The sequence below is a fragment of the Lissotriton helveticus genome, chromosome 2_1, assembly GCF_964261635.1.
Source record: "Lissotriton helveticus chromosome 2_1, aLisHel1.1, whole genome shotgun sequence".
NCBI classification, from domain to species: domain Eukaryota; kingdom Metazoa; phylum Chordata; class Amphibia; order Caudata; family Salamandridae; genus Lissotriton; species Lissotriton helveticus.
In genome coordinates this window covers 572,575,297-572,603,276 of record NC_136059.1, presented here as the reverse complement: position 1 = coordinate 572,603,276, position 27,980 = coordinate 572,575,297, and the positions used below count along the sequence as shown (strand labels likewise).

The 27,980-nt window shown below is 44.6% G+C and overlaps 1 protein-coding gene across 1 annotated transcript in view; it reads left to right on the top strand.

Annotated features, from left to right (window-relative positions):
• Positions 1–27,054, top strand: part of NSA2 (NSA2 ribosome biogenesis factor) — a 36,697-nt gene extending 9,643 nt beyond the window's left edge. Inside the window, exons 2-6 of the mRNA XM_078675254.1 lie at positions 5,923–6,110; positions 17,242–17,392; positions 21,057–21,236; positions 23,454–23,646; positions 26,644–27,054. Coding sequence (XP_078531380.1) covers positions 5,923–6,110; positions 17,242–17,392; positions 21,057–21,236; positions 23,454–23,646; positions 26,644–26,711 — 780 coding nt within the window. The 3' untranslated portion in view covers positions 26,712–27,054. The remainder of the gene's footprint in view (positions 1–5,922; positions 6,111–17,241; positions 17,393–21,056; positions 21,237–23,453; positions 23,647–26,643) is intronic.
• Positions 27,055–27,980: the final 926 nt, after the last annotated feature.

The window sequence follows — 27,980 nt, the reverse complement described above, 5'->3', positions numbered from 1 at the left end:
GTATCGCATCAGTTGAGAGCAATATTTTCTGCGTCATATTTTTGTTGAGAAAGTCCAAGACCTGTCGTTGACAATTGTTTTTTTTTTTTAGATCTGGTGAATATATTGAATCTATTTATCTTTGTTCAATCATTTCTTGAAAGCGAAATTACTAATTATTTTTTCATCTGAACCATGATGTTAGTTTACACTGTGGATGCTTTTGGAATCTATACTGAAAATTCCATGTTCATGTTGTCAGTTTGTCTCTGCAGACTGTAATCTGTACGTTCCTTTAAAAACCAACCTTGCTTTGCTGCTCTGGGTAGCCTCATTTTATTTAAAAAGTTTGTTGAATGTGTGTAGCACCACTTTCATTTGTTATGGTATTACACCGCGTTATTTATCTGGATGCCTATTTAATCCAGATTTGGGAAGCCTTCTATCAAAGTTGATGGTATGTGTTTCATTGATCTTTGGATGTGCTTCTTTAATAAAGAGTTTATTCATTTTTAAAAAATAATTATTTTTATTGAATCAAGAGTAGTAAAATCTTAATAAAAAAAAAGTTGCAAAATAAATACATTTAGGCAGTTTCAAATGTCACAGTATACAGTTTCTGTTGAAACAAATTCATTACAAATAATAATAAAACCATTTTTAAAGCGCCTGGTTACACTTAGGACAGTGTGTCCCCGCGCTAAGAAATGCTACTGCTCCCCGAAGAGGCCGAATCCGGGACTGATCAGGATCCTAGGCTACAACGAAGCACTTGTTTGCTTGGGGAAAAGGTGTGTTTTTAATTTATGTCTGAATCTCATTTCGGAGGGCTCCATACGAAGGTCAAGGGGGAGATTGTTCCAATGTTTACTCGCTAAGAAGCGGAAGGAGCTACCTCCCATCCTGGTCTTACGAACGCGAGTGAGTTGGAACAACATCACTCCGGCAGATCTGAGATTCCGAGTGGGGCGATGGATAGTAAGAAGGTTTCGCAGATAACCTGGGCCTTTTCCCTGGGCAATGCGGTGGGCAAAACATAGTGCCTTGAACTTAATGCGCTCCACAATAGGGAGCCAATGAAGTTTGCATAATGCCGTTTTTCCAGATGCCCTGCGCGGAAGATTAAGTACCAGGCGGGCGGCGGCATTTTGGACACACTGCAGTTGATGTATGCCTTTTTTGCTCAGGCCTAGGAGAAGAGCGTTGCCATAGTCCAGATGTGGTGTGACTAGGGCGTGAATAAGTGTCTTCCTGGCACTAATGGGGAGCAGGTCGAGGACTTTTCGGAGAGTTTTTAGTATTCAGAAACACTTTCCCGTAATTTTACTGATCTGTTGCTTGAAGGAAAGCTCTGCATCCAGCATGATTCCTAGATTTCTAACGACCTCCGCTGGGCGGGGGATCACCCCTAATTCAGTCGGCCACCAGGCCTGCGACCAAGCGGAGGGGGACTTACCAACCACCAACAGCTCAGTTTTGTCGCCATTAAGGCGAAGGCAGTTGCTGTTCATCCACCCTGCCACAGACCGCATGCAGTTGGAAAAGTTAGTGGCGTCCTCTGCCTGATTATGGGTAAGTCTAATTATTAGTTGGGTTATAGTCAGCATATGTGACGATATCCACACCATAGGCTTCCACAATATGAGCCAGGGGCTCCATGTAAAGATTAAATAACGTAGGGCTCAAGCTTGAGCCCTGTGGAACGCCATGTCTCAACTTGCGGAGTGACGATTTGTGAGGAGGGCAGTGCACCTGAAAACTCCTGTTTTCTAAAAAGGATTTTATCCATTCTAGGGCTGAACCCTCTATTCCCAAGTCTGAGAGGCGAGACAGCAGCGTCGAGTGCAGCACGGTGTCAAATGCTGCACTAAGATCTAATAAAACCAACGCTGCTGTCTGCCCCTCGTCACCAAGTTGTCTCAGACATTCTGTGGAAAAGAGGACCGCAGATTCGGTTGAATGGCCTGCTCTAAACCCTGACTGAGTTGAATGGAGACGAGAGTTCTCTTCAACGAATTTCATGAGTTGCCTGTTCACTACCTTCTCTACAACTTTCCCACAAAAGGGGAGGAGAGAAATAGGGCGGAGATTTTGTAGTTGGGAGATATGAATATTGGCTTTTTTTTTCAGGGGTATAACCTGTGCCGTTTTCCAAACGTCAGGCACGTGGCATTCCTGAAAGGAGAGAGTAATAAGATGTTCAATCTGCTCGATCATGCAATCAAGGACTCCCTTACAGCGATTAGGAGAAATCACATCCATAGGGGAGCCGGACTGAATTCCATTTATAATGGTGAGCAGGTCTGGCCTCTCAGGAACTAAAAAGCATGTCAGAGGAGGCTTGGTAGCAGAATCACTTCTTACTACCGAGTGTTGGGTCGGAGTGTTATCTGTAAAAGTGGCGTGTATTGAATCCACTTTTTTTACAAAAAAGTCTGCAATCTCATCATATAACTCATTAGAGTAGGTGTCTTGGGCCTCCAGTCTGGTAGGGACCGTAAGCTCTTTATGTATCGAGAAAAGTTCCTTGGTAGGGTTTTTTGCAGATTCAATGCGTTCTTTAAAATACGCGCCTTTAGCTGCTCTTATGAGTTTGTGATAAGTTTTTAATTCTCTTTTATAGTTTGGCTTGTCCTCTGGATTATAGTTTTTCCTCCAGCCACGTTCAGTATTTTTACATTTGGCTTTAGCTTCTTTAAGTTCTTTAGAGAACCATGGCGCAGTTTGAGTTTTCCTGGCGGGGGGCTTGAGTGTCCATGGTGCTACTGTGTCCAGAGCCCTGGACATCCATTTTTCATAATCAACCCATGCCTTGAGCAGGGTGTTGTTGGGAAGAGGGGTTTCTTTACGTAGGGCGGATCTGAAGTTTTCCTCCGTAAACTTCTTGCAATCTCTACGTTTCAAGGGCCTGGGGTTAGTCACACTGCACTCCTGGGGGGCAGTTTCAACCTCGAATGGAATGACAAAATGATCAGACCATGTAATTTGCAACAGAGTGTCAATTTTAATACCTTCCCAGTTGGCAAAACCGGGGTCTAAGAGATGGCCGAATTGATGCGACGGGGATATAGATTGTAGTTTGAGTGACCGGGATTTCAGAGCATCCACCACGGCCTGTGCCTCCTTACAATTGGGATCCTCAAAGTGAAGGTTGAGGTCTCCCAGAATGAGGAATTTCTTGTGCCGAAGTGCATGCTGAGTTATCGGTTCTGTCAGTTGATTGCAGAACTGTGAGGTTTTGCCTGGAGGCCGGTATACGAGGAATCCATTAATAATATTTTTGGGACTAGCCTTTATCGTAAAAAAACCACCCTCACTGTTGGGCAATATAGCCTTCTCTAAGGTACAATGTAGGTCGCTCTTGTGGATTATTGCCAATCCCCCTTCCTTCTGCCTTTCTCTATCAATTCTAAGCAGGCTGTATCCTGCGGGGACAGCTTCCAAGGTTTCAGGAGTTGAGGCTATGTCTAACCATGTTTCTGTTAAGAAGAGTACATCGAGGTCACCCTCTAGCACCAAATCATGAATCTCTAATCTGTGCTTATTGAGGGATCTGCAATTAAGTAATGTCAATTTCATATTAGTCATCTTCAACTCATCATTCCTTCCCCCACAAATAGTAAAGTGGCAAGTCGCACAATGTAGCATAGGTGAGTCCACTGACATGGTATGGCGACAACTCTCTTTAACATTGGGGCATATGGCGAACAGGTCCTTTGTAGAATACCTGATGTGTATTTTACTATTTCTGGCCTTGGAGATGAGAGGGGCAGGGGTACTGGCCCCGTGCCCCGTTCGGCCGCGGATGGGCCCAGACGGGCTTGGCTTTGGTGCGCCGCCGGCGCGCCCGCTGCGCGGACGGGAATACATCATCCTTTTATCCAGTGGGAGGCAGGTGAGAAGCGTCCAACTACTGGACCGCTACCCTCTTCCTTCCTTCCTTCCTTCCTTCCCCGAAGATGGCGGCCCTCCTAGCCTACCGGCGTCCGCACCAAAATCGGCTGCACCGGTTAGGAAATGTCATCGAGGGGCCTCGGAGCAACGTTATTCTTGCACTGAGGGGTCAGTATTGTAGGCAGATAAAAAAGAGCAATTTAAATTATTTTACAAGTTTTTAAAAATGGTACTGCAAACAATCGAATAAATGCCAAATAGCAAAGGGATAGTGAAAGAAAGCCTCCGGCTTCCGCCTCAGGGGTGAGTAAGAGCAAATCTGAGCCTTGGCGAGAGAGCGAGTCTAAATACCTGCTCGGCCGGGAAGCGTCCAACTACTGGACCGCTACCCTCTTCCTTCCTTCCCCCAAGATGGCGGCCCTCCTAGCCTACCGGCGTCGGCACCAAAATCGGCTGCACCGGTCAGGAAATGTCATCGAGGGGCCTCGGAGCAACGTTATTCTTGCACCGAGGGGTCAGTATTGTAGGCAGATAAAAAAGAGCAATTTAAAATATTTTACAAGTTTTTAAAAATGGTACTGCAAACAATCGAATAAATGCCAAATAGCAAAGGGATAGTGAAAGAAAGCCCCCGGCTTCCGCCTCAGGGGTGAGTAAGAGCAAATCTGAGCCTTGGCGAGAGAGTGAGTCTAAATACCTGCTCGGCCGGGAAGCGTCCAACTACTGGACCGCTACCCTCTTCCTTCCTTCCTTCCTTCCCCCAAGATGGCGGCCCTCCTAGCCTACCGGCGTCAGCACCAAAATCGGCTGCACCGGTCAGGAAATGTCATCGAGGGGCCTCGGAGCAACGTTATTCTTGCACCGAGGGGTCAGTATTGTAGGCAGATAAAAAAGAGCAATTTAAAATATTGTACAAGTTTTTAAAAATGGTACTGCAAACAATCAAATAAATGCCAAATAGCAAAGGGATAGTGAAAGAAAGCCCCCGGGTTCCGCCTCAGGGGTGAGTAAGAGCAAAATTGCTATCAATGCAAATTAGATATAAAATTGGATAGTGTTAGGCTGTTATATAATGTATTCATTATCTACACTACACAACAGCATAGGGGGGATATTCACCACTGCAACGGAAATGTACAGTGTTACATATCTGCATGCTACCTCTAAAAGCAGCATTTCCACCAATATTGACAACAACCATTATTACTACCATCGGCATAACCAACATCACCAATACTGTCACCACTACTGTGACCATCAGCAACATTATCACTACTTCTACCACTCGGACTACCATCATCTCCACCATGTATCCCTGTGTGTTTGCGTAAAAGTATTGCGTGTTTGGTAGTGTTGTACATGTGTGTAAGAGAAACATGTTGCAAGCATATGGTTGCCATTTGTTTGGTGGCAATATATTTTCTTAATGTTTTTGTGCTATATGCTTGCAGTAAAAAAGAACGACACTGCCAAAGTCAGTCTATTGTTTTTGACATGCTTGTTTATTTATGTATTTTATCCAAATATAAATATAAGTACCTGGTACCTTTAGCTCGACTATTTGTTTGACATGTACTGTGACTGCCCATTCTCACAAATGTCATTTGGAAATGATACCTGCGAAAATGGCCCTGATTGGAGCTTTCATCTTTTTAGAATTGTCTGAAGTAAGCTTTTAGCTCTGTACCGTAACCAAAGCTTTTTTGATATATGAGGATATCCATGCAAATTTGAAACACAGGTTCTGGAACAGTAAAGACACAATAGTTTATGAATTTGCAATTGTGATAAAGCCTTGGATGGCTGACCATAAAGTTTTCCCCAGAACTCTGCCCAACTCAATAAAATGTTTTGTGGGAAAACGAGGCTGCCATGAAGTGTATTCTATTGATTTTTTGGTACCCTACTAAATGTTTGTGGCTACTTTACCCAATTTCTCTTTTTCAATTGATTTGTCAATATATTGACAATTTCCTCTTCTATTCTTCATTAAGTTTTGTGTTCTGTAGGTTTGTGTTGTAAAGATATTATCTTTCCTCTCCTTAACAGCCTCAGAACGATTACATCGAATTACACCGTAAGCGATATGGCTACCGATTGGATTACCATGAAAAGAAGAGGAAGAAGGAAGGGCGTGAGGCTCATGAGCGCTCCAAAAAAGCAAAAAAATTAATTGGTCTCAAGGCAAAATTGTACCATAAACAACGACATGCTGAGAAGATACAAATGAAGAAAACGTGAGTTATTCTTTGATTTTTCTTTTTATCCATACTGAAAACCCTACTGTAAGGTTTTTTATGCATGTTACCTGGTTAGACAGTAGTGATTTCAGATTCAGCAAATATATTCTCAGTACTGTAATGGTCTGCGCTGTCCATTTAGACGAGTAAAAAAGTTCTTGGAACTGGCCATGGGAGGGAGCAATCCAAGCAGCCTACTTTTATTTTCGTTATTTACTTGGGCAACCAGACTCTAGTACTGGAGGTGCTGTGCTGTCACTTTGGGCATAGATGTGTAAGTTCACGAGAGAGATGCACACTAGAAAGCAGGTAATGGTATAGATAGTACAAGCCCAGTTTCTCCCTCAAATGCTAGGTGGGCAAGTGAGAATTTTCCATCTCTCTTATTTTTAAAAGTCAGTATTGTAGTATATCTTTGTGTTATGGGGTTAGAAGAAAGTCTTCACTCTTAGTATAGTGTAGGGGTCTCCAATCCTTTCTGTAGTAAAAGCTACTTATGATCAATGAAACTCATTCCAACTACTATTATTAATAGTTTTGTAATGGTGACTATATCGGTCTCAATTACACTGGGGCTCTCCCATGCAAGAATTTTTTTTAATGAATTTTTTTTATTGAAGCGGACATCGGTACAAGTAAGCAATGCAGAAGACACGGCCGAATGACATTTTGCAAAGGCATTTGGAGGAAGAAGATTACAATTTTGATATAACAGGGGAACATCACGGGGAAAGGGGGATATTTGTTTCAGAACAGTCTGGTGACGTACACATTTCTCCTAGATAGCTATTCCAATGGCTCCAGATACTTGCCCAGTGTGTGGGTCATCCCCAGGCAACACAAACCGGCTTCTCACTAAACATACACCAATCAAGGTCCCTCTCCCAGGCCTCCAGCGTAGGCGGTTTAATAGCTCCCCACAATTGTGCAATGTTTCTCTTGGCTATCATGAACCCCAGGGTGGCCCATTCTGTCTGGTAAGTGTTTAGGTCCGTAGGTTCCCATATGTTGAGGAGGCAACGTCTCTCCTCCGGCGACAACTGGATGTGCAGTACTGTGGACATTGTATCATGTACCTCTTGCCAGAAGGAGCTAACGTATTGACATTCCCATATGATGTGTAAATAGGTTACCACATGCCCTCCCCATACGGATCAGTCTTGGCCGGTGATGTATGTATGATGAAGAATTTTTAGTTTCACAAGTCTAAGGCGCGCCAGTATGGCATCCACTTTAGAGGATGACACTGCCTCTCGCCAGTCTTCGTTGTCGATCTCGATCCCGTCCCCACCCATCTCTCCCTTAATGCCTGGAGGGGATCTGTCATGTTAATCAGTTTTTTGTATATTAGGGAAATCGTTTTTTCTGACAGGTCGCTGTCCAAGTTTCAGTCCTCCAAGGGTGAGGCTTCAGGAGGGGCTGCCCCCTTGGGCAGAAGTGATTGAAGCGAGAGTAGGATTTGAGCGTATCGGAAATATTCAGTGCTGGCTCGGTCATATTCAGCCTGTAATATGTTAAAGGACTTGATTCCCCTTTCTCCCCAAATGTCTGACTTGAGAGATGCCGATGAGGTCCCATCTATCGAAACCTTTAGATCTCCGTAGGCTACCTAGGATTTGGGTTGCTAACGTCAATTTACGTCCCCACCCAAGAGAGTTAGAGGCATCGTGCCAAATTTGGACCGACTGGCTAGTGGGGCCTGTCGGGGTGTACCTTTTGGGATGTGAATAGAGTGCTCTGTTCTAGTTCCCTTCGGGAAGGAGCCCTTTATCCATGGCATACCCAGGGTCGTCACCTTGTCCGTAGGTGCCGTGATTTATGGCCGCAAGGTGTGCCGCCCAATAATATTTTTTGATGTCTGGTAGGCTAATGCCCCCATCATACCAGTTTAAGGTCAGCTTGTTTAGAGCGATACGCGGTCTGCCATCCCAAAGTCGCTCTCTTTGGAGGCCTTCTACTTCCCTGAAGTATTGTGCGGGCACTGGATCCAGGGCGTGTTGTAGTGCGTAGAGATATCTGGGAAAGGACCTCATTTTAAACAGGGCCGCTCTGCCCAGTAGGGAGCGGGGAAGCAATTTCCAACTAGCAATGTCTTTTTTGAGTTTACGCAGCAGTGGAAGTAGGTTTTGGGCGTATCGGGCTGATGGATCGAGAGAAATAAAAATACCTAAGTATTTAAAGCCAATTGTGATGATCTGAATTAGGCAGTTTCTTGGGGGGATGGGAGGGTCTCCTTCAAGAGTGAATAATAAGGATTTTTTGTTTTAACTGTTTATTAATATAAAAACAGACATCGGAAAGACATTGTGCAGTTATGAATATATGAGTTACAGTGAGTAGCAAGTCAGCTAAGCAAAACATCACCTTTTCCCTCCCCTCCCGCCTTTATCAAAAAATAGACCCCTTCACACTTAACCCATTTCCGTCTCAACGGTCATCATCGGACTCTTCATCTGAGCTATCATCATCAGATTCAGGTATTGGATCACAGATATCTCCCCTGTAAGCATTCCAGGCAGTCCAAATTTTAGTCCATTTTCGGGGGCACTTTCGATTAATATACACAGTTCTTTCAGTGACCATGGTAATGTCCATGTCCCTACACTAAGCCTCCAATGAGGGCAGATCAGCTGTTCCCCATCTCTGCGCCACATTGCGTTTAGCCACCATGAGGCCTAGTGTCGCCCATATTTGCCCATATCTCGTTAGTTCATTGGGTTCCCAAACATTGAGGAGGTCTCTTCGAGGTTCAGGCAATATGGAAACATTTAGAGTCTGGGACACTGTACAGAGTACCCTGCGCCAGAAGTCAGTTAGTATAGGACAATCCCAGATCGTATGGAAAAAGGAGCCCTCACTACCACATCCCCTTAGGCAATATGGGTGCTGAGTTCTGCCTATTTTGTGAAGCGTGTGTCTGGTGAGATATGTGCGATGTAAGATTTTAAGCTGGACAAGCCGCAGTCGGGCCGGGATTCCCACCTCTCTCGGTGACGCAAGCGCCGCCTGCCATTCCGTCTCATCCATAGCACCAACATCAGCCGCCCATTTTTCCTTCAAGGCCGTCGTGGGGTCCGGTTGGTTATTAATTGACTTCCGATACGTGAATGAAATGGCACGTTTTGGCATATAATCTGTAAGTAACCTATCTTCTAGGGAAGAGGATTCAAGTATGTTGGCATTCTGCGGTAGTGCCGTGAGGAGTGCATGCCTAATTTGTATGTAACGGAATGTCTCCGTCGGTGCCAGCTCATATTGCCTTTGCAGCTGATCAAAAGGGATGACCGTCCCCTTGTCCCATAAGTCGCCAACTAGGGAGATGCCTATGTTGTCCCATTGTGCAAAGCCTCTGCTGTTCCTAAGTGACCCTAGCTGTTTCGTGTCCCAAAGGGGCGTGAGTTTTGTGATGGTCCCCTTCCACCCAAAGTGTGCCTGTGCCGTATGCCATAGCATGACTACTGTGTGTTTCGTGGGCCCTTCCAGTTTCATCGCCCGTCGTTTATTATATACGGCCGCTAACATACTTTCCGTTCCCAACTGCCCTATCCGCCTTGTAGGCGGGGTCAGTGTGTGGGGCATGTACCCATTGGTTTATGACTTTGAGATGCGCTGCTCAGTAGTAAAGTCGTATGTTAGGGAGTGCTATGCCGCCGTCATACCAGTCGCGGTGCAGTTTGGCTTGTGCAATGCGTGCAGGCTTATTGCCCCAAAGAAGTGTAGATACCAGTGCCGATATCTGCTGAAAGTATCGCGGAGGTACCGTAAACGGCGTGTTCTCAAGCGCATATAAAAAACGGGTCAATGCCATCATTTTGAATAACGCAGCCTTGCCAAGCATCGTGAGTGGCAGTGATTCTCAGTGCGACACATCTCTACGCAGCCGTTCCAGAGGGGGTGCCAGATTTTTGGAGAAGAAGGCAGCAGGGTCTGCCGTTATGTGTATACCCAGGTATATAAAGGACTCCTGGGATATTTGTAACGGGCAGTGGGGGGGAATCTGGGGTTCCGGCCCCTTAAGTAAATACAATGCAAATTTCGCCCAGTTAATGGTATAGCCCGAAACTGCTCCGAAGGCAGCACAGATCTCAAATCGGGTCGGCAGAGCGCTCGTCGGATCCGTTAGGTATACCAGGATGTCGTCTGCGTACAGGGACACTCTGTCTTCCCAGCCTTCTGTCCATGTTATACCGCGTAGAAGAGGAGTTGTTCTAAGGCTTATCGCCAAGGGTTCCAACACTAGGGCAAACGAAGCGGCGACAGAGGGCATCCCTGTCGAGTCCCTCTTGCCAGTTGCACAGCGTCTGAGAGTCGGCCGTTCGCCGTAATACATGCCACCGGATCTGTGTAAAGGAGCCGGATCCAGGCGCAGAATTTCGGACCGAAGCCCAGGCGTGGGAGAACCGCGAAGTGGTAGGTCCAGTCCACCATGTCAAAGGCCATTTTGGCGTCTAAGGACAGGACCGCCGATGGCTCCGTCAGGACATGTTTACGTGCTAATGCATTATGTAGACGTCGAAGATTAAGCGCTGTGTTTCTATTAGGCATAAATCCGGACTGGTCCGGGTGTATCAAATCGGGCATATGCGCTTGCAGCCTGTTAGCAATCACTTTAGCTAATATTTTGGATTCCGCAGTGATATGGGACGGTATGATTGACATTCTGCTGGGGGCTTCCCTGGCTTCAGAATCGCCACAATCGTAGCTACCCTCTGGTCCCAAGGCAGCACACCCTGTTCCAGACAGTCGTTGTACATGTTAAGCAAATGGGGGCAGAGAGTGTCCGCCATGACCTTGTAGAGCTCCAGCGGGATCCCATTGGGGCCCAGAGCTTTTCCGGATTGTAGTGATTGGACCGCTGCGTATATTTCAGCAATCGTGAGGTCTGCGTCGAGCTTCACGGACGCTTCCGGAGCAAGGCTAGGCAGTTCTATGCTACACAAAAAATTGTCAGCCTCTGCCACCATGCTGTCAGTGCGCCGCATATACCGTTCGGAAATGGTCAGCCAATGTACCTACTATTTCCCCCGGGTCTGTTGTAAGACCACCCTCTGTTGTTCTGAGCTGCGTTATAGTTCGAGTGTTTCGTTCTCTCCTGTCGAGCCAGGCCAAGAGCCTTCCCGCTTTATCACCCACGTCATAAATTTTGTGTTTGGTAGTTGTTAGGGCGGTTAATGTATCTTGTCGGAGGTGTTCTCTGTATTGTTGTTTGAGATGAAGAGTATGGGCCATTTCAGGTGTAGGATTAGTTGTGTAGTCAGTGTCTGCTGCCTGCAGTTCTTGTTCTAGTGTCAAAAGATCTCGATGTTTTATGCATTTGTAGCCAGTAATGGATGCAATTGCCTGCCCTCGGAGAACCGTTTTATAGGCCTCCCATAGTATGGCCGGAGAACTGACTGAGGTCACGTTTTCATTAAAGAAGTGTTTTGTGGTCTTACGAAGTTCCTTCCTTATCTGCGGGACTTGCAAGTACCCTGGATAGATTGGTTAGAGCCGTGTGCGGGACGTGTGGTGTGAGGAGTATGTTAAGACTATTGGGGAGTGATCGGAGATCCCTCTAGGTCCTATGGCAATGTGGTCTACGCAGGCGAGACTAGATATTGAGGCCAGGACGTAATCTATTCTGGACAGACTGTCGTGCGCTGCGGAGTAAAAGGTGTATTGTTTTGTTACAGGGTGTTTGTCGCCATACATCCACCAACCCCAATGCTTCACTAAAGCTCTGTAAGCGGGAGACCTCGGCCGATGTGGCCCTCACCGGGTGTCTATCCATACCGGATCCATTGTGGTGTTAAAATCTCCGCCAATGAGGATATCCCCATCGGGCAGGGACAACAGAAAGTCACTGAGGGCCGGGAGCACCACCGCTTGCAACGCCGGGGGAACATATACCGAGACCACATTGATCAGTCTGCCCTCCCACTGCCCGTGTATCGCCGCAAAGCTACCCTGATCATCGTGCTTGGTCTGTAAGATCAAGAAAGGTGAGTTATTTCGCAGTAGAATGCCTGTACCCCTAGACCCACTGGTAAATTCAGAGTGAACCGCCATGTGAAACCCCCATCTGTCCAACATGCTGCGCCTGTTAGATGGGTCTCCTGTAAAAGCACCAGTGTAGGGTTCTGACGCTTCAGGGCTCGCAACACCAAACCTCTTTTAATTCCATCTCCCAATCCGTGTGAATAATAAGGATTTACCCCAGTTGACTGTGAAGCCAGATAATCTGCCGAATACTGCTAACATTTCTAGCACTACTATGAGGGATTTCGCCAGGGAGGCCAGATAGAGCAAAATGTCGTCCGCATAGAGGGAAATGCAGTCTTCCCAATTCGGGGACCATCTCAGCCCTCATATCATGTGATCTTGTCGGATCCAAGCAGCCAGTGGCTCCAGGGCGAGGGCAAAAAGAGGTGAGAGTGGGAACCCCTGGCGGGTCCCACAGCTGAGCGGGAAAGTGGCAGACAGTTTATTATTGACCACAACCTGGGTCAAGGGTTCCTGGTATAGGAGACTTACCCACCTTGTGTATTTAGGGCCAAATCCCAATTTTGCAAGAGCTGCCCAGAGGCAGGGCCATTCGACAGTGTCGAACGCCACGGTAGCGTCCAGGTACACTATCACAGCTGACTCCTGAATGGTTGATGCTCTGCCTAGCACTCCATGTATCCTGCGTAAGTTCAAAGTTCTATGGGGCATAAAGCCTGATTAGTCTAGGTGCAGTAAGTTGGATTATTAACGTAATAACCAACTTAGTGAGTAGCCAGGATATTGGCCAAGATTTTGGCTTCGGCATTAAGGAGCGAGATCGGCCTGTATGAGGCACAGTCTGTCTTGGGCTTCCCGTCTTCATGTATGGTGATGATGGTGGCTATTCTCTGCTCCCTCGGCAGTGCCCCGAGGTCTCTAGATTCCTCGAACATCGATTTCAAGAATGGTACAGGTTTATCGGGCCTCAGTTTGTACAGTTTAATAATCATTTGGTCCAAGGGCCTTGCCCGGTTTGAATGCGCGAATTGCTTGCGCAATTTCGTCTACGGTCAAGTCACTGTCTATAAAGTCGCGGTCCGTTGAGGAGAGACATGTCCCGAAGAAGGTCCTGTGAGTCTTCCTCGGTGTATGAGGTCACTGTCGAGTATACTTTTTGGAAATGGGTGGCGAATCTGTCCACTATTTCTCTTGGTTCAGTGAGTGAGGTACCTCCCTCAACTTCTCCAGGACTAACCTGCTTGCCCAGTCTTGTCTAACCATGCTATGAGCTTCCCTGCTTTGTCACCCAGGTATTAAATTCTACCCTGACGCTCTCTGCCCAAGAGTTTGGCCTTGTCCGTGACCAGGGCTTTATAGTCGTGCTGTTTTAAGCTCAGGAGATGGAGCTTTTCCGGTGTCACGCCGGTTTCTATGTCGCCCTCCAGTCGATAAATGTCCGTCTCTATGGCGAGGACCTCTTTTTGCTTGTCTTTCTTCCCCCCGCGATTAAGGACAGAGCCTGACCTCGGAATACGGCCTTGAATGCTTCCCACTGGGACGAGGATACAGACCCTACGTTTTCAGAAAAATAATCGTCCATGGGTTTGAGGATATTTTTACGGAGTTTAGGGGGTCGAAAGTACCAGAGGTTGATGGGGGCCAGTCTACCCTCCGTGACTTGTTTGAGTACCATATGTATCCACACCGGCGAGTGATCAGAGATGCCCCTTGCCAGTTGCCTGATCTCATGTATGTGAGTGACTTGTGCTGCCGGAAGTAAGCCGTAATCTAGGCGGGAAAGACTATGGTGGGCGCCTGAGTGAAAGGTGTACTATATCTGGTCTGGATGATATACTCTCCAGCCGTCCACTAATCCCATAGTGTCAAAGTCAGGCAGCCAGCTTGCAGAGGGTCCCACCTCCCTGGAGGGATAGCGGTCCAGTGTGCCAGAGACTACTGGATTGAAATCGCCTCGGAGGACCAGGAGGCTGCCTTGTACAGTGAGCAGGACCGAACTGAGGTCAGTGAAGGTGGCGCCCTGTAATCCCGGGGGAACATAGACGGGCATTCGTGTAATTGTGTGGCCCTCCCCTGTGCCAAAAATCCCAGCGTATCTGCCCCTATCATCTGTCCACATGGAGTCGACATTTAGGGAGAGTGAACTCTTGGGATGTACATGTATTTGTACATGTATTTATATAGCGCAAATCACCGACACGGTATCTAAGCGCTTGCTTAGGGAACCCGTCCTGGTATTCCCCTGTGAGATACCCCGGCAGGGTGTCCACAAGGTGAAAGCCAGGCATCCCGCCGCGAGGGGCCGTAGTGGAGATTAAGCAAGCTCTTCACCATGATACCAACGCCTCTTGAGCCAGAAGTGAATCTGGCGTGTGCAACCATTTTGTACCTTCCTCTAAGCATTGCTGTACAGAGATTCCAGACCAGGTGTCTCTTGTAGGAGGACGACATGTGGGGCCTGCTGTTTAATATATTAGAGAACCACGCTATGCTTGATTTTGTCCCCCAGCCCGTTTACATTCCAGCTCAGTATTTTAAATATTTTGTCCCCCCTGCTGTTCATAGATTAGATTGCCAATGACAAGTGCCTCTGCGATGGTAGAGAGATAAGATACCGATGTACAAATTATGGTGATACATAAACACAACCCCCCCCCCCCAACTGCCCCCTCTCCCCCAGCCAAAGTCAATAGTTAGCCCACTGTGTGGAGGCCTCGTGTCAGTATTAGTCTTGTCGGCTGTGTGCCTAAGTGCCACTGTGTGGAGGCCTCTTCCCCCAGCACCCCGTTCTTGGGAGGCCTGCTCCATCCGATCTTCAAACCAGTCCACCGCCTCCTCCTGTTGTTCGAAGAACCAGGTTTTTCCTTAAGCTTCCACTCGAAGACGTGCTAGGACCCTTTTCCCTTAATTTTTGTTTCACTGCGGTGAAGGACCGTCTTTGCTGCTGCACATGCTGCGTGAAGTCTGGGGGAAAAGGAAATGTCGGCATTCTCGAAGCGAAGTGTGGTCCCCATTCTGGCGCTTTGGAGTATCATGTCTCGGTCTCTGAAATTTTGTACTCTCGCCAGCATCGGGCGTGGGGGGGCTCCAGGCTTGGGTGGGGCCACCTGGGATCCTGTGTTCCCTTTCAATGACAAAAAACTTAAGGAGGCCTTTGGGTTTTAGATGTTGCAGGATAAGGTCCTCTATGAACAGGTCAGGGGCTTGTCCCTCTGCCTTTTCCGGCACACCCAAGATGCGCAGGTTGTTACGGCGCAGGCGTCCCTCTTAATAGTCCAGCTTGAGTTCAGTGGCTTTGCGGAATGTTTGCATGTTTTGCAGTTCACCCCGGAGATGTGCAACATCGTCCACCAAGCTGGATGTTGTGAGCTCCACCTCCTTGACTTTTTCATTGAGTTTGGTGAGGTCTGCTCGGATTAGGTTGAACTCAATAGCGATCGTGTCCATTTTGTGCTCCAGCGCGGATTGGCCAGTAGTGATCGCCTTCATGACTTCTTTTAGTGACATCCTGGTCCTCCCCTCCGTGGTCACTGGCGGTGCCACCCCCAGATTGTCGGCTTTGGAGCATGTCTTAGGGGAGGGTGTAGTGGTCCAGCCTATTTGTTGGTATCGTTTTCGGACCCTCCCCCCCACCACCCCCACCCCACCCACCCTGTATCTGTACCCTTCACTACTGCCATTGTGGGTGCCATCAATGTTTTATTGGTCCGCATGTTTCTTTGCCTTGTTTTAGTTGTGGGCCCATAAGGCGTAACTGTCCAATTCAGACTCCTTCTGTCTGTTACCAGGTGTATTTGGTCGGCGGCGCAATAAGGAACAGTGCCACTCCCACGCTGCCCCCAGATGGTTTGGTTGGCGTGCTGATAATGGCCAATTTAGGTGAGTCCTGGCACGCTCTGCACCATCCAGAGCGTCTCGCAGCACTCTCCCAGCATTCGTGCCGCTTACATTGGAGCAGGCCTGGGCCGCCGGGGTCAGTTCCGGCCTCATCACCAGAGTTGTGGGAAAACCAGAGCTGTTTTTGGCCTCCACTACCTGCCGCTTGTCGCCTGGTCTAAGCGCGGTGCGTAAGAGGTGCCTGCCTCTCAAACTGCTGCGGGGCCCCTTCAAGGGCCAACGAATCGCCTCTGCAGAGTCAATCAGTGGGGGGAGGGAGGAATCTAAATCGCCCTCAGTCGCAGCACCAGTGGGCCCCCTCACCTCGCCATCGCTGTGTCCCAGGTCTGGCTGTAAGGCACCGCCGGCCATGTCCCGGTCGCGACCTCCAGATCGACCGTTGCGCTCCGTCGGTCTTCAGCGACGCTTCCAGGTCAGTGACCAGGGCCGTCACAGCCCCAAGGACGCTATTGGGCTGCCGTTGAGTGAGCCTCTGTATGCTGGGAGTCTACGCATGGGGGTACGCCTGGAGATAGGGTCGCGTGCCAGCTTTTTCCCCAGCGGCTGAGCCTCCAAATCGAGCCCCCGCCTTAAAGTCGGGTGTAGGCCCAGTGATGCCAGGACCCAGAACTCCTGACTCGGTTGGTCTGGCGGCGGGAGTGAGTCGAGCGGACCGCTTAAAATCGGGTGTGTTCCCTCACTTCAGGGGGGTCGGATAGTGATTCAGGATAGACGGAGGAGGGATAGGGCTCACGGAGCTAAGGAATCAAGCAGCCATTTCGCTTCGGGTCTTAGCCACGCCCCCCGCCACCCATGTAAGATTCTTAGCATTAAAAACCTCAGTTCATCAAGCAGGGTTGCTAGCAGTAATGTAAAACAATGTAATCAATTTGGAATACCTCTACTTGGGTTAAACAGAAGTCCTAGCTGCATTGCACCAGGATAATAAGAGTAGTACCAACTGTCCAACACCTCGTTATTTATTACTAGTGATCTTCATAAAATAAGGTGCCAATGTTTATAGTTTGCGGTTTTAACTAATTGTTAATCAATTGGTAATAGATTGTGAAGTGGGGGTATGCTAACTTGAGTTAAATGTGGTAAAATGTAAAAATATTGTTGGTAAATTTTTTAAATAATTTTATTGTATTAATCCTGCAAGAATATATGGATGACTGTTACTGCTTATGACTTTGAATCAGTAAAGTTTTCAATAAGCAAGTTTGCATAAAATGAAAGGTTTTCAATAATATTTAAATGATTTCTGTAGCATTAAAATGCATGAAAAGAGAAACACCAAACAGAAGAATGACGAAAAGACCCCTCAAGGAGCAGTGCCTGCTTACCTGCTGGACAGAGAAGGACAGTCTCGGGCCAAAGTATTGTCTAACATGATCAAGCAGAAGCGTAAGGAAAAAGCTGTAAGTAGCATTGCCAAATTCAGTGGGCATTCTTTGGTCATGTTGCTAAACCCAATACTAGCTTTAGATGTTTAATGCATATCGTAACAATGTACTTTTAATTAATAGGCTTGTGAGTAGCTTAACACTTGTATTGTGTTTCCATGCAAATACAACGCAGTACTGTTCATGTCTTGATCATTGGGTCACACCAAAAGCGGAACAGAAGAATGCTTCAGCTAGACTCAAGAAAACTTTTTTTTTTTGCTATCCTGTACTGCATTTCATCTCTAATCTAAGCTACGTCCTGACTCTTTGAAATACACAAAGTACAAGAGTTAACACAAGTTATTTGCATGAAATGTCCATGAATCGAAAGCTATCTCAGTACTTGACCAAGATTGCATTGAAAGCCTTGTATTGGGCATGTGCTGCATTATTCCATGATTTTGGTACGTACCCCATATTTGGATGCACTTGATCACTTAGACCATATACAAAGATCTGCTCGTCATCCCCAGATTTAAAAAGGTCAGATGGGGTGGAAGAGCCTTTTCTACTCTGGCTCCCAAACTGTGGAACAATCTTCTCCCCCCCCCCCCCGAACTCTCCAACCAACCCTCTTTGGCCACTTTCCGGAAGCTTCTGAAGACTTGGTTCTTCTCTCAGGCCTATCATTAAAGTCCTTCTGTATTTGTATAAATGTCTGTGTTGACTGCGCTTTGATGCCCGCTCGGCTAAGTTTGCGCAATACAAATTAACTTTCATTCATTCATTCATTCAAAGACAGACACAACCGCAGACCTGCATTTTCACAAAGTGCAGATACAGTCGCTCCTGTATGCACACCAATAAGCTTTTAAGAATGTGTTTAAGGACCCACAGTTGACTTTTTTAAATGTATCCATATAATGTAAAACCAAAATTACAAGTTCCAGAATGCAAAGTTCTGTGGGCTTAAAAGGCAGAACTGGTTGTGGTGTCGCACACCACATTGGCCATATGACCGTTGCACATAGGCATAAGGAGGAAACGCATCTCATCTTAAGTACCATCTTAATCATGTATTGAGTGGGAGCGCATTGTCTGGGTTACTTCCCAGGTTCTTACTTCAGTACTCAAAGTTCAGATGTTTATAGGTAGGTATAACCTATCTGTTGAAACCCTGGTAGGTTTGTTACATACAATATTGACAACTTTGACTTCATGTGTCTATGGCAGGATATTTTATGCTTTAAGGAGTTTTTATTGAGTATGCATTAGTCGGTACGGTACACACAACTACCGGCCGGTGGGGAACCTTCAGTCAAATTCAACCTTTTAGTGATAGAAAAGGAGAAAGGATGAGAGCACTCCCGTAAAGAGCAATGAGAAAAAAGAGAACAGAAAGGGAAAGAAAAGAGTCCCACCCATAGAGTATGACGGATTCGGTAGGGATCTAGGGTTGAGGAGCTGGTAAGGGGGCCTTTGAGTCCGGCATTGGGTCTGCAGGGAAGCGTAGGATTATGAGGTATCATGGGCAGGTAAGTTCCACGAACTCGGAAGAGAGGTATGCCACCGTAGACCCCCAGGTCTTATCAAACGGAGGCAGTGTGCGGTGGATCCCGGCAGTGATTCTTTCCGTACCCACTATGTCCCACATTTTGTGTAGCCAGTCTAACGGAGTCGGAACTTCCACTGTACCCTATTGAGCAAAGAGAACCTGTTTAGCCGCCCCCAGTGCTAAGGTAATCACCCTGCCCCTACAGGACCTAAGAGGGTATGTGAGAGGATTGGGCAATCCCAGCAGAATATAGCTAGGGAACCTAGGGAGTTCTGTCGGATATATTTGGTCGATGATGGGTAATATGGTCTCCCAGAACCCTTGGATCTTGGGGCACTGCCAAAGAATATGGGAGAGGGTACCCTTGTGTCCGCAATTATGCCAACAAAGACTGCTACCTCGGGGATTCCACTTCGCCACCCTCACAGGGGTGTAGTACCAATAGTGCGCAGTTTTTAGGAGCATCTCCTTCCCTGAAGTGCTGCAGGAAAATGCCCGGGTCCTGTGTACAATGTCCGCCCACTCCTTAGGTGAAAACTCTCGCCCCAGCTCCACCGGCTCTGCGCTGGGGTCTTTGACTGGGTTCTAGCCCTGTTGAGAAACCCTTATATGTCCGACAGAAGGTGCTTGTTGGAGGTGCGGGTGATATACCAAATCTCGAATATTGTAAGGAGTCGTCCCGCGTGCTGGCGAATCTGTGGCTGTGTGACCCAGTGGCGCACTGCCAAATATTGCCAGTATGCAGTCTTGGGGATACCATACTGGGCTACCAACCTGGGGGGAAGTCCAAGATCCCTCGCTCATCAGAGGTCCCCAATACGTTTACTGGCAGGATATTTTAAATGACAACCTAAAATCAAACTAGTGAGCCCTACTGCATGCGTTGCGTAGCCAAGAAGACTTTGGGTAAGGGCAAGTAGAAGTTGCAGAGGGGTGGTGCTGAACGGGCCTTTGGAGGGGGGGAGCTGCGTCAAAGTTGGGCAAGGTTATGGCTCGGATGATGTCGGATGATGTCAAGTGAAAGTTACCTGGGCTTGTCGGGTAGAAATTAAAGCACTTTTTCCCCATAAGGCCATAGTTGGTCACTTACTTAGTCCCCCCCCCTCAACCCCGCACCTTAGCGCTTTCCATGCATGCTTTCAGCTTATTTCCACTTCCGTAACTATTACATCCACCTGCCAAAAGGAGGGAGCAGTGGGGGATTTGCAGGCCATGGCACTTGCCCTCTTTTTCCAACAATAGCGGTAGGTCTACACATTTCAGCCCACTTACTTCGTATAAGGGCAACTGAAGAGGCTGAACATGCAGCCTGTAGTGTTGCTGCATAGCTCTGTTCTTTCCGTGGGCGCCATTGCCTGTCAGTGATTCCCCTCCCTCGACCAAGACATTTCTCAGAACTAGACACTCCCAAAACCTATGGTTAAACCAAAGATGATCTTTATCTTTCTGGGCATGTACAAGAATCCTTTGTCTTTCGTTGCCCAGGTTGCCTGATCTATCCAACTTAACCTTCAGCTCACTCTGATTAGTGTTAGTGGTTTTGAGCAGTGTTCGATAAAACCATGCATTTCCTTTAAAAAGTATTTAATATAAAAAGACTTTCTATGTTTTATTTCCGTGCCCAGCATTCTGATCCGAGATATTTTTCCTAAGTAAAATTTGCCCAAACTTTCATTTACGATGTTTCTCTACAAGCCAGTGTAAGAGTTTCATTCACTGAACCTTGTAGTTGAGTTGTACTGCCTGAATGAATATGAAGACTGGACTTCTTATATACCAGTGCTAAACCAATGAAAATCGCAATTGCTATAGAAAGTATAAGCATGGTTCAACCAACAGCATAGCAAAAAAGTCCACTTGTTGCATCGCAGCCCATAGTCTCTTCCTTTGGGGTATTCGGCATTCATAAAGTCAAACCTACAAATTAATACTTACTTTTGTTTTGCATTTCTATGGTGCACCGTCATGGTTTTAAAACAGTGAGTCTGTTTTGACAGTCGACAAAAAGCAAGGTGAAGCTCCATATGTTTATATTGCGATTCATAATGACAGCTCAACAAACTGTGTTCTTTTGTCAATGTTTTCTCCGTTTAAGTGTGTTGTGTTTTTCATAACGGCGAAACATTTTTTTTTTTTTTGTAGGGCAAATGGGAGGTTCCTTTGCCGAAAGTCCGTGCACAAGGAGAGACCGAAGTTTTAAGAGTTATCCGTACGGGACAGAGAAAGAAAAAGGCATGGAAGAGGATGGTTACCAAAGTGTGCTTTGTTGGTGATGGCTTTACTAGAAAACCTCCAAAATATGAACGATTCATTAGGCCGATGGTAGGTTATTTTTTTTATGTTTTATGCATACAAGAGGTGTTTACAGAGTGCCAAAATATCTGACCTTGCCTAGCAGATTATTCTTCTATGAAAATATGATGGAAGCTGTCAAACTAGATTCCATTTAAAAAATAACCTTTTCTTGAGTGTGTTTTTTTTGGGGTGGCGGGGAGGTTGTCTGTTAAGTTTACAGTAAGTCACACTTTCTCATGGAAATATCTTTCTGAATAAATCTCTCTGTCATGGGGTGATGGTAAACGAGCTGTGCAGTATACATTTTGAAGCCTCAAACATGTAAATGTTTAACTTTCGACCTATTTTCAGTCTTACTCCCTAGGAAAATGTAATGAATGTTGTAATGGTGCCGCATATAAGCTTTGAGTTGAACATAAGGTGGCTGTACAACCAGACATAGACCTTTGTTTGCTTTTTAAGTAATACATCTGCTTTAGTTACCCATATGCACTGTTTTTCTTTGCGATTGACAAGAATATTTGCCAACAGGGGTCAATTACTGAATCCCAGAAGTTTGTGTGCACAGTCATACCTTCACAACAATAAAAAGCTTTGTGGTTTTAACTTATAACATGATACTTCATGGTATTAACTGTGCATGCTCCAACCCAACAAATAATATAACCAACTATTGTTAAATAATACAATATTCGTTTGGAATACCTGTTATACCAATAATTCAGCCCATATTCATTAAGATATTCAAAAATTTATTTGAGAGAATAGTTTTGATGGTCTTCATAGCCAGGTTTAGGACAACAGTCAACGCCATCAAAAAGAGACTGCATTCCTGCAAGCTTTCTAGACAGGGAATCTACCAGTAGCGGCTGCGGGGCGGGGGAGGGGCAGGATAGGAGGTAGTAAACTCCGGCATACGGCTGATCGGAGTCACTAAATAAATAAAACACACTGCATTGCACGCGCTGCAATGCCATTTGCGCAATGTAATTTCTTTTATTCACTTCACTCCGGTCGGCCGCATACTGGAGTTTACTACCCCCCACCCATCCCCTCAGCCGAGGAGCTGCCACTGGTATCGAGACCATAGGATACACTTTCTCCGAGTCATTTAGGTAGCAGCCCCAAAAATTAGATACAGGCATTTTGAGATCTTTGTTTATGCAAGTTTGCAATAGAAGCCTTTTTGTGAGTAAGAACATTTGACAGTCTCTCCCACTCTGTGCTGCTTCACTTTGCTGCATTCTCATAGTAATCCAAATCCTGCCCTGTTTTTTAGAATCGCTTTTGCTTTAGTATTTATTTTGAAGATTTCACATGCTCACTTTGTTTTTATAAATTGCTTCTCCAGTTTACCATATATATTTCAGCTCTTCCACTCGAGGCACAACTTATGGTCATTTGTCACCTTTAGCATCTTGCGTTATTTGATTTACATAGCAAATGATTCTGATTTTAGCAATGTTAGTATGGTTCAACTCATTGGCCCTGGATTTCAGTGAGTTTAAATTATGCATTTTAATTGTCTTCCTGATTGCACTGGGAATGAGGAATTTAGGGCAGTGGCTCTTGTTCCTTCAGATGTCTCGTAGTACAAGAAAATATATCTAATTAATCTCTACACTTGACTTAATGGCCCACCAAACATTTGTTGGTGTTCCAAAAGACACCCAGTAAGAATCACATTCACGGAGATTTACTCTTCCTTTCTAGTGTCTGTGTTTCTTTTGATTTGTTTACTTTTTGTATGTTCAGCTTTCTAATTAAACTGCTAATCCTTCTAGTCATTTGATTCACTTTAGTGCCACTATATTGCCATTTCCTCTCCAGTAAAATTAATTTCACTCCCTTTCTATTTAATCCAGTGTGCTATATTACCACTTTTTTGTTTATCGATTAATAAGCATAGTTTAACTGTTTATTCAAACCTTATTTGTTGTTCAGTTAATTGCGTTGTTTGCACTGTGAAATATAGACAAGGTTCACCTTTGGTGAGCTGAATGTTTTTCGCTCTGTTTTGTGTCCTGAGGATTTTGCCATTACCTAGTTCTTCAGTCTGAATTTTCCAGTGTACCAGTTTAAACTGTTATGCATGTTATTCGAGTGAACTGATAAAGTCCACTGATAAGTTAAATGCATAGAGCATTTAGTGAGTAGTTTATTCGGCATAGCTTTTTGATTTCATATCCATTGTTACCTGGTCTTGTATCATTAAAAAAAAAAATCTTCTTTTTTCTTCTTTAGGGTTTGAGGTTCAAGAAGGCTCACGTAACACACCCTGAACTTAAAGCTACCTTTTGCCTTCCAATTCTTGGGGTGAAAAAGAACCCTTCCTCCCCATTATACACCACATTAGGGGTCATTACAAAAGGAACGGTCATAGAGGTGAATGTGAGTGAACTTGGTCTTGTGACGCAAGGAGGCAAAGTGATCTGGGGTAAGTTGTGTACCAGTACTTCAACTTTGAAACACTGCGACCCTACGAAATGCAAAATCTTTATTTCAGTCATACATGATAGAGCTGATAGTACCACCAAATGTTACTATAAAACAAATAGAATTAATACATTGTAGCTGTAGTGCTACATGTGAGCCTTAGTGTGCAAGCATGTTAGTTGGATAAATGTGTATATTAAATAAATGTGCCTTTCTACCATTATTATCTTGGATAGTGAAATAATGTTACTTTTTAGGAACATGTTGGTAATCTTGGTTATCATCTTCTGAACAAGGAGACCAAGTGCACCAGGAAATACTTTGAGTTCTCTGGACGGCTAATGGTCTACAGTAGAGTACCCCAAATATCACTCACTAGGTTGTATTCTTTACTTGTGGCATTTCAGGATTGACAATCCGCCTCTTTGTAGAAGAGTTGAATAAATGGGCAATCAGGATAATGATTGAGAAGGTAATATTTGAGCTGTATTGCGGCTGAGTGCAAGGATGCGCATCTAGGACAAACACCATGGCATATTAGATGGTGAGAAGGACACAGGTGGCCATCACACAGAAAAAGAACCCAAAGTTTCTTTGGCCAATGACTATATATATATATATATATATCTATATATATATATCTATCCCAAGCAAATTGACAGGGAAAATAGAGTGCAAAGAGAGAGGATTAATTAACGGTTTTGATCGTTGTCTAGGCCTAAGAGGGTGATGTTTAGGATGAAAGCCACAGTTTTTAAAGTTGAAAATTGGTTGTGGTCAGTTTACAAAACAAATCTTGTGACAAAGAGTTTGATTTAGTTGAGCGTTTTTATTTAACCCCTTGCATGCGCCGCAAATTTACGCGCTGTGCGGACATTTTAATTAGTTGGTGGGATTTGGACGTCCTCCGCACACACCCACCGTGAGGCGTGAAGGCTCCCGGCCGTCACAAGCAGGCAAGGGGTTAAAAAAGAAAAGGTAGTCATTGTCCGGGATGCGTATTTATATGCCATCAGGCTGCTAATTCAGTAAAGCAAGTGGCCATGCTCTATCAAAGGTGTGCCTCTGTTACAAGGGTTCATGAGAACACTTGTTAACAGGGGTGTCGGGGGTAAAATGCATTATTAGCAGAAGTTATAGAGGTCACATAGATATGCCTCTCAGAAGGATTGATGATGATAAATTGTATAATAGTTACACCGTGAAGTAATTCTTGATTTAAAGCAAATGCTTGTTCGAGTCCTCTGGCCTGATGAACTTAGACAAAACAGGAAAAGTTGGAAATTTGCTTCCATACGTTTAGTTCTAGGCTTGGAGCACATTTCCAACTTGGTTTGGATTCACAAATTGTAGACTTAATGAGTGGTGGAAGCCCTGGGGGACTGCATGCAGTCTATAAAACAAACGAAATAACTATACAGTTCAATATAATTAGGGCTCCCGGTTGTACAGTATTTTTTTTGTTTTTTTGTCATTTCCGTCTGTATTTATCCATATTTATTTTTGTCAACTTTATCTGTATTTGTCCATATTTATCATGGGTTTTGTGAAAAATGTAAAGCTGAAACTGTTATATTTCCACATTTTATCTAACCAATAGATGTACAGTCATGCTTGAATGCCCGCCCGGTTTCAGTGATATAAACAGCTGCAGATGATCAATCAAAGCGCAGATATGAACATATGCACATTTCAGTATGAGCCTTGTGCATAGCTACTGCTGTTTAAGCCTCTTTACTAAAATCCCTTTCTTTTTAAACCCCCTTACCCATCAATCCACAGTTCCAGGTCGGGCAGTCATGGCAAACTGTATTTAGAATCACTCAAAAAGCACCCAATTTCCGTTTTTATCCACATTTAAAATTTAGATACAGACAAGAAAATAAATGGGTTCCTGTCTGTTTATCTGTAAAAATCAGTAAAAACGGAAAACGGGGAGCCTTAAATATAATACTCACCTTTGATATGGCTTTGTTATTACCACTGGAGATTTGAACTCTTAACCCATCCAATGTTTGTTGTGTGTTTAAACGTTAACTGAGGTTTGCAGACACATAAAGCATGATTTTCTTCCACAATTTTCCTCACATGGTTGAGAAAAACTAAAACTAGAGGATCCAGAGAATGGAGTTAAGGTTTTACTTTTTGGGAAAATCACCCTTTTGCCATGAAAGTGCAAGACTATTGATGATTGGCTCTTCAACTTACTAGGAAATCAGTTGTTTAAGAACTGATCAATTATATTTTCTTTGAAGAAAAAAATATTGACAGTGCTTCTTTTTATCACTGCTTTGTCCTGCTCGTTCATCCGCGTTTTGATTCACCCTCCAAGGCTTTATCCTTAAAAATAGTTCTAAAATGTTGGAAGGTTTTAGAGGTATGCAAAGTCTAAGGTAGGCACTTAAATAAATTACACTATAGTACTTGATCTAAATGTTTTCTTCACTTGAGTTCCAGGTAACTTTTCCTCAGAAGAAACACAGGCCATGATAAAATACCACAATTCACAACATTACTCTGGTTTTCAGTTTAAGTAGGTTTAACATCAATGCTGAGTCGCTTTACACTTCTTATCTATAGCAAGACGTAAAAGTAGTCCTTTAAGTTACAGAATGAAAGAAATACAAGTTTTAGATGGCAAACTACGTAGTACGATCTTTTTGAAAACCTTCAACCTATACAAAAGAAATAGTACAACATGTTTAAAGTCACACCAAGATTTTCTTGCCTTGGATCTGGCTTTTCTGATGCACAGCCAAAGTGGATCCTTACTAGCCTGTGTGCGTTTCAGTGATGTGTGGCCAGCTTGCCTGTCTTTTTATCTCTTGCTACAGTTTTGGTGACCATATGCAAAATTTAAAAGCACCAGCGCTAATCTTGTTTGTACCTGGAAAATGTGATCAGTCAACAGTGACATTAACCAAAACAATACCTGCTACACCATTTGTTATTTTAAGATTTTCAAATTAACTTTTACTTCGATTTCTGTTCTGTTCAGGAAAATATGCTCAAGTAACCAACAATCCTGAAAATGATGGATGCATAAATGCAGTTTTGCTTGTCTGAACATCACACAAAATAACTGCTTGTTGTCTAAGACTTAAAAAGACTGCACATTCTTGGTGTGTTCTACTGGCATTGGAAACAATTCTGACAAACCCACACTGAGAATCGAGAATCATGAGTCACCGCTGAAGTCGCAGAAAAGAAAACCGTTCCACAAGGAGGAATTTACAAACAAATACAGAAAAGAAGTGCAATTAAATCTAACATCATACAAGGATTTCTAGAACTGGTAATCAAATTAAGATCTGAATTTGAAAAGTGAATTGTAATTCACAAGAATATGTTTGACTACTGGTGTTTACTGCTTATACTATGCACAGAGTAAATAAACCTTTTCAATTCATCCATGTTCTCATTATTTTGGGAGTCACTGAGAATCCAGCGACGTGCTGCACATATAACGACAGTAAGGTGTGGATAAGGGTAGGTGTTGGAATTGGTATTTCAAGTTGTTAATTGGTTTCCTATGCAAATTCCAATTTTAAACTTTGTTCTAAATTGGTGGCGGGTGCATGGGCTGAGGTTTATTGAATGTTGAAAGTGTTAGTTGACAATGCCTCTGTGGGTAAAATGGAATGATGGTAAAAAGCTCTCCAGAAAATAGCTAAAGTAATTCAGCTCAAGTAACTAGTTTTCTGCCTGTAGTAAAAGTATGGCTAGTTTACTCTTTTATGTTTGAGCCACCACTGGGAACCTTTTAGAAATACTACTTTATTTACCATGAACAACTGATGCCCGTTGATTTTTGGAGCTTAAAATGAAATCAGTTAATGTATCAACACATGACTAAAGTTTGAAATTATTTTTCCATAAATTCATGCATTAACTGCTGTGGTTCGGTGTGAAACAAGAGGAGTGTAAGCCTTTTGAAGTCTAATACCAGACCATCTTGTTCACGGAATCACGTCAGACTCGTTCACATAACTGTGTAAAATGGCAAAATTATAAATCCTTGGAAAGTGTCTAAAATGATTGAGTTTATTTCATAGAGAACAATGTAGAAAATAATGTAAACTGAAGACAACGTAGAGCTTGGCTTTAGCCATTTTCACACAGAAGTAAGGTTTCATCCCTGTATCCGGTTTAAAATTTTGTTTTATACATTGACTCTTCGGAGCTAGGCAGAGGCTTTGCTTCAGGTGTAATCTGTTTCTGGATAATAACTTGTCCTTTTAGACCGCTCATGATAAAAAAAGCGCTCACCATACAGCATTCTACACAAATTTCTTTTACAAAGTTTTTATAATTTATATTGGGGAAATAATTAAT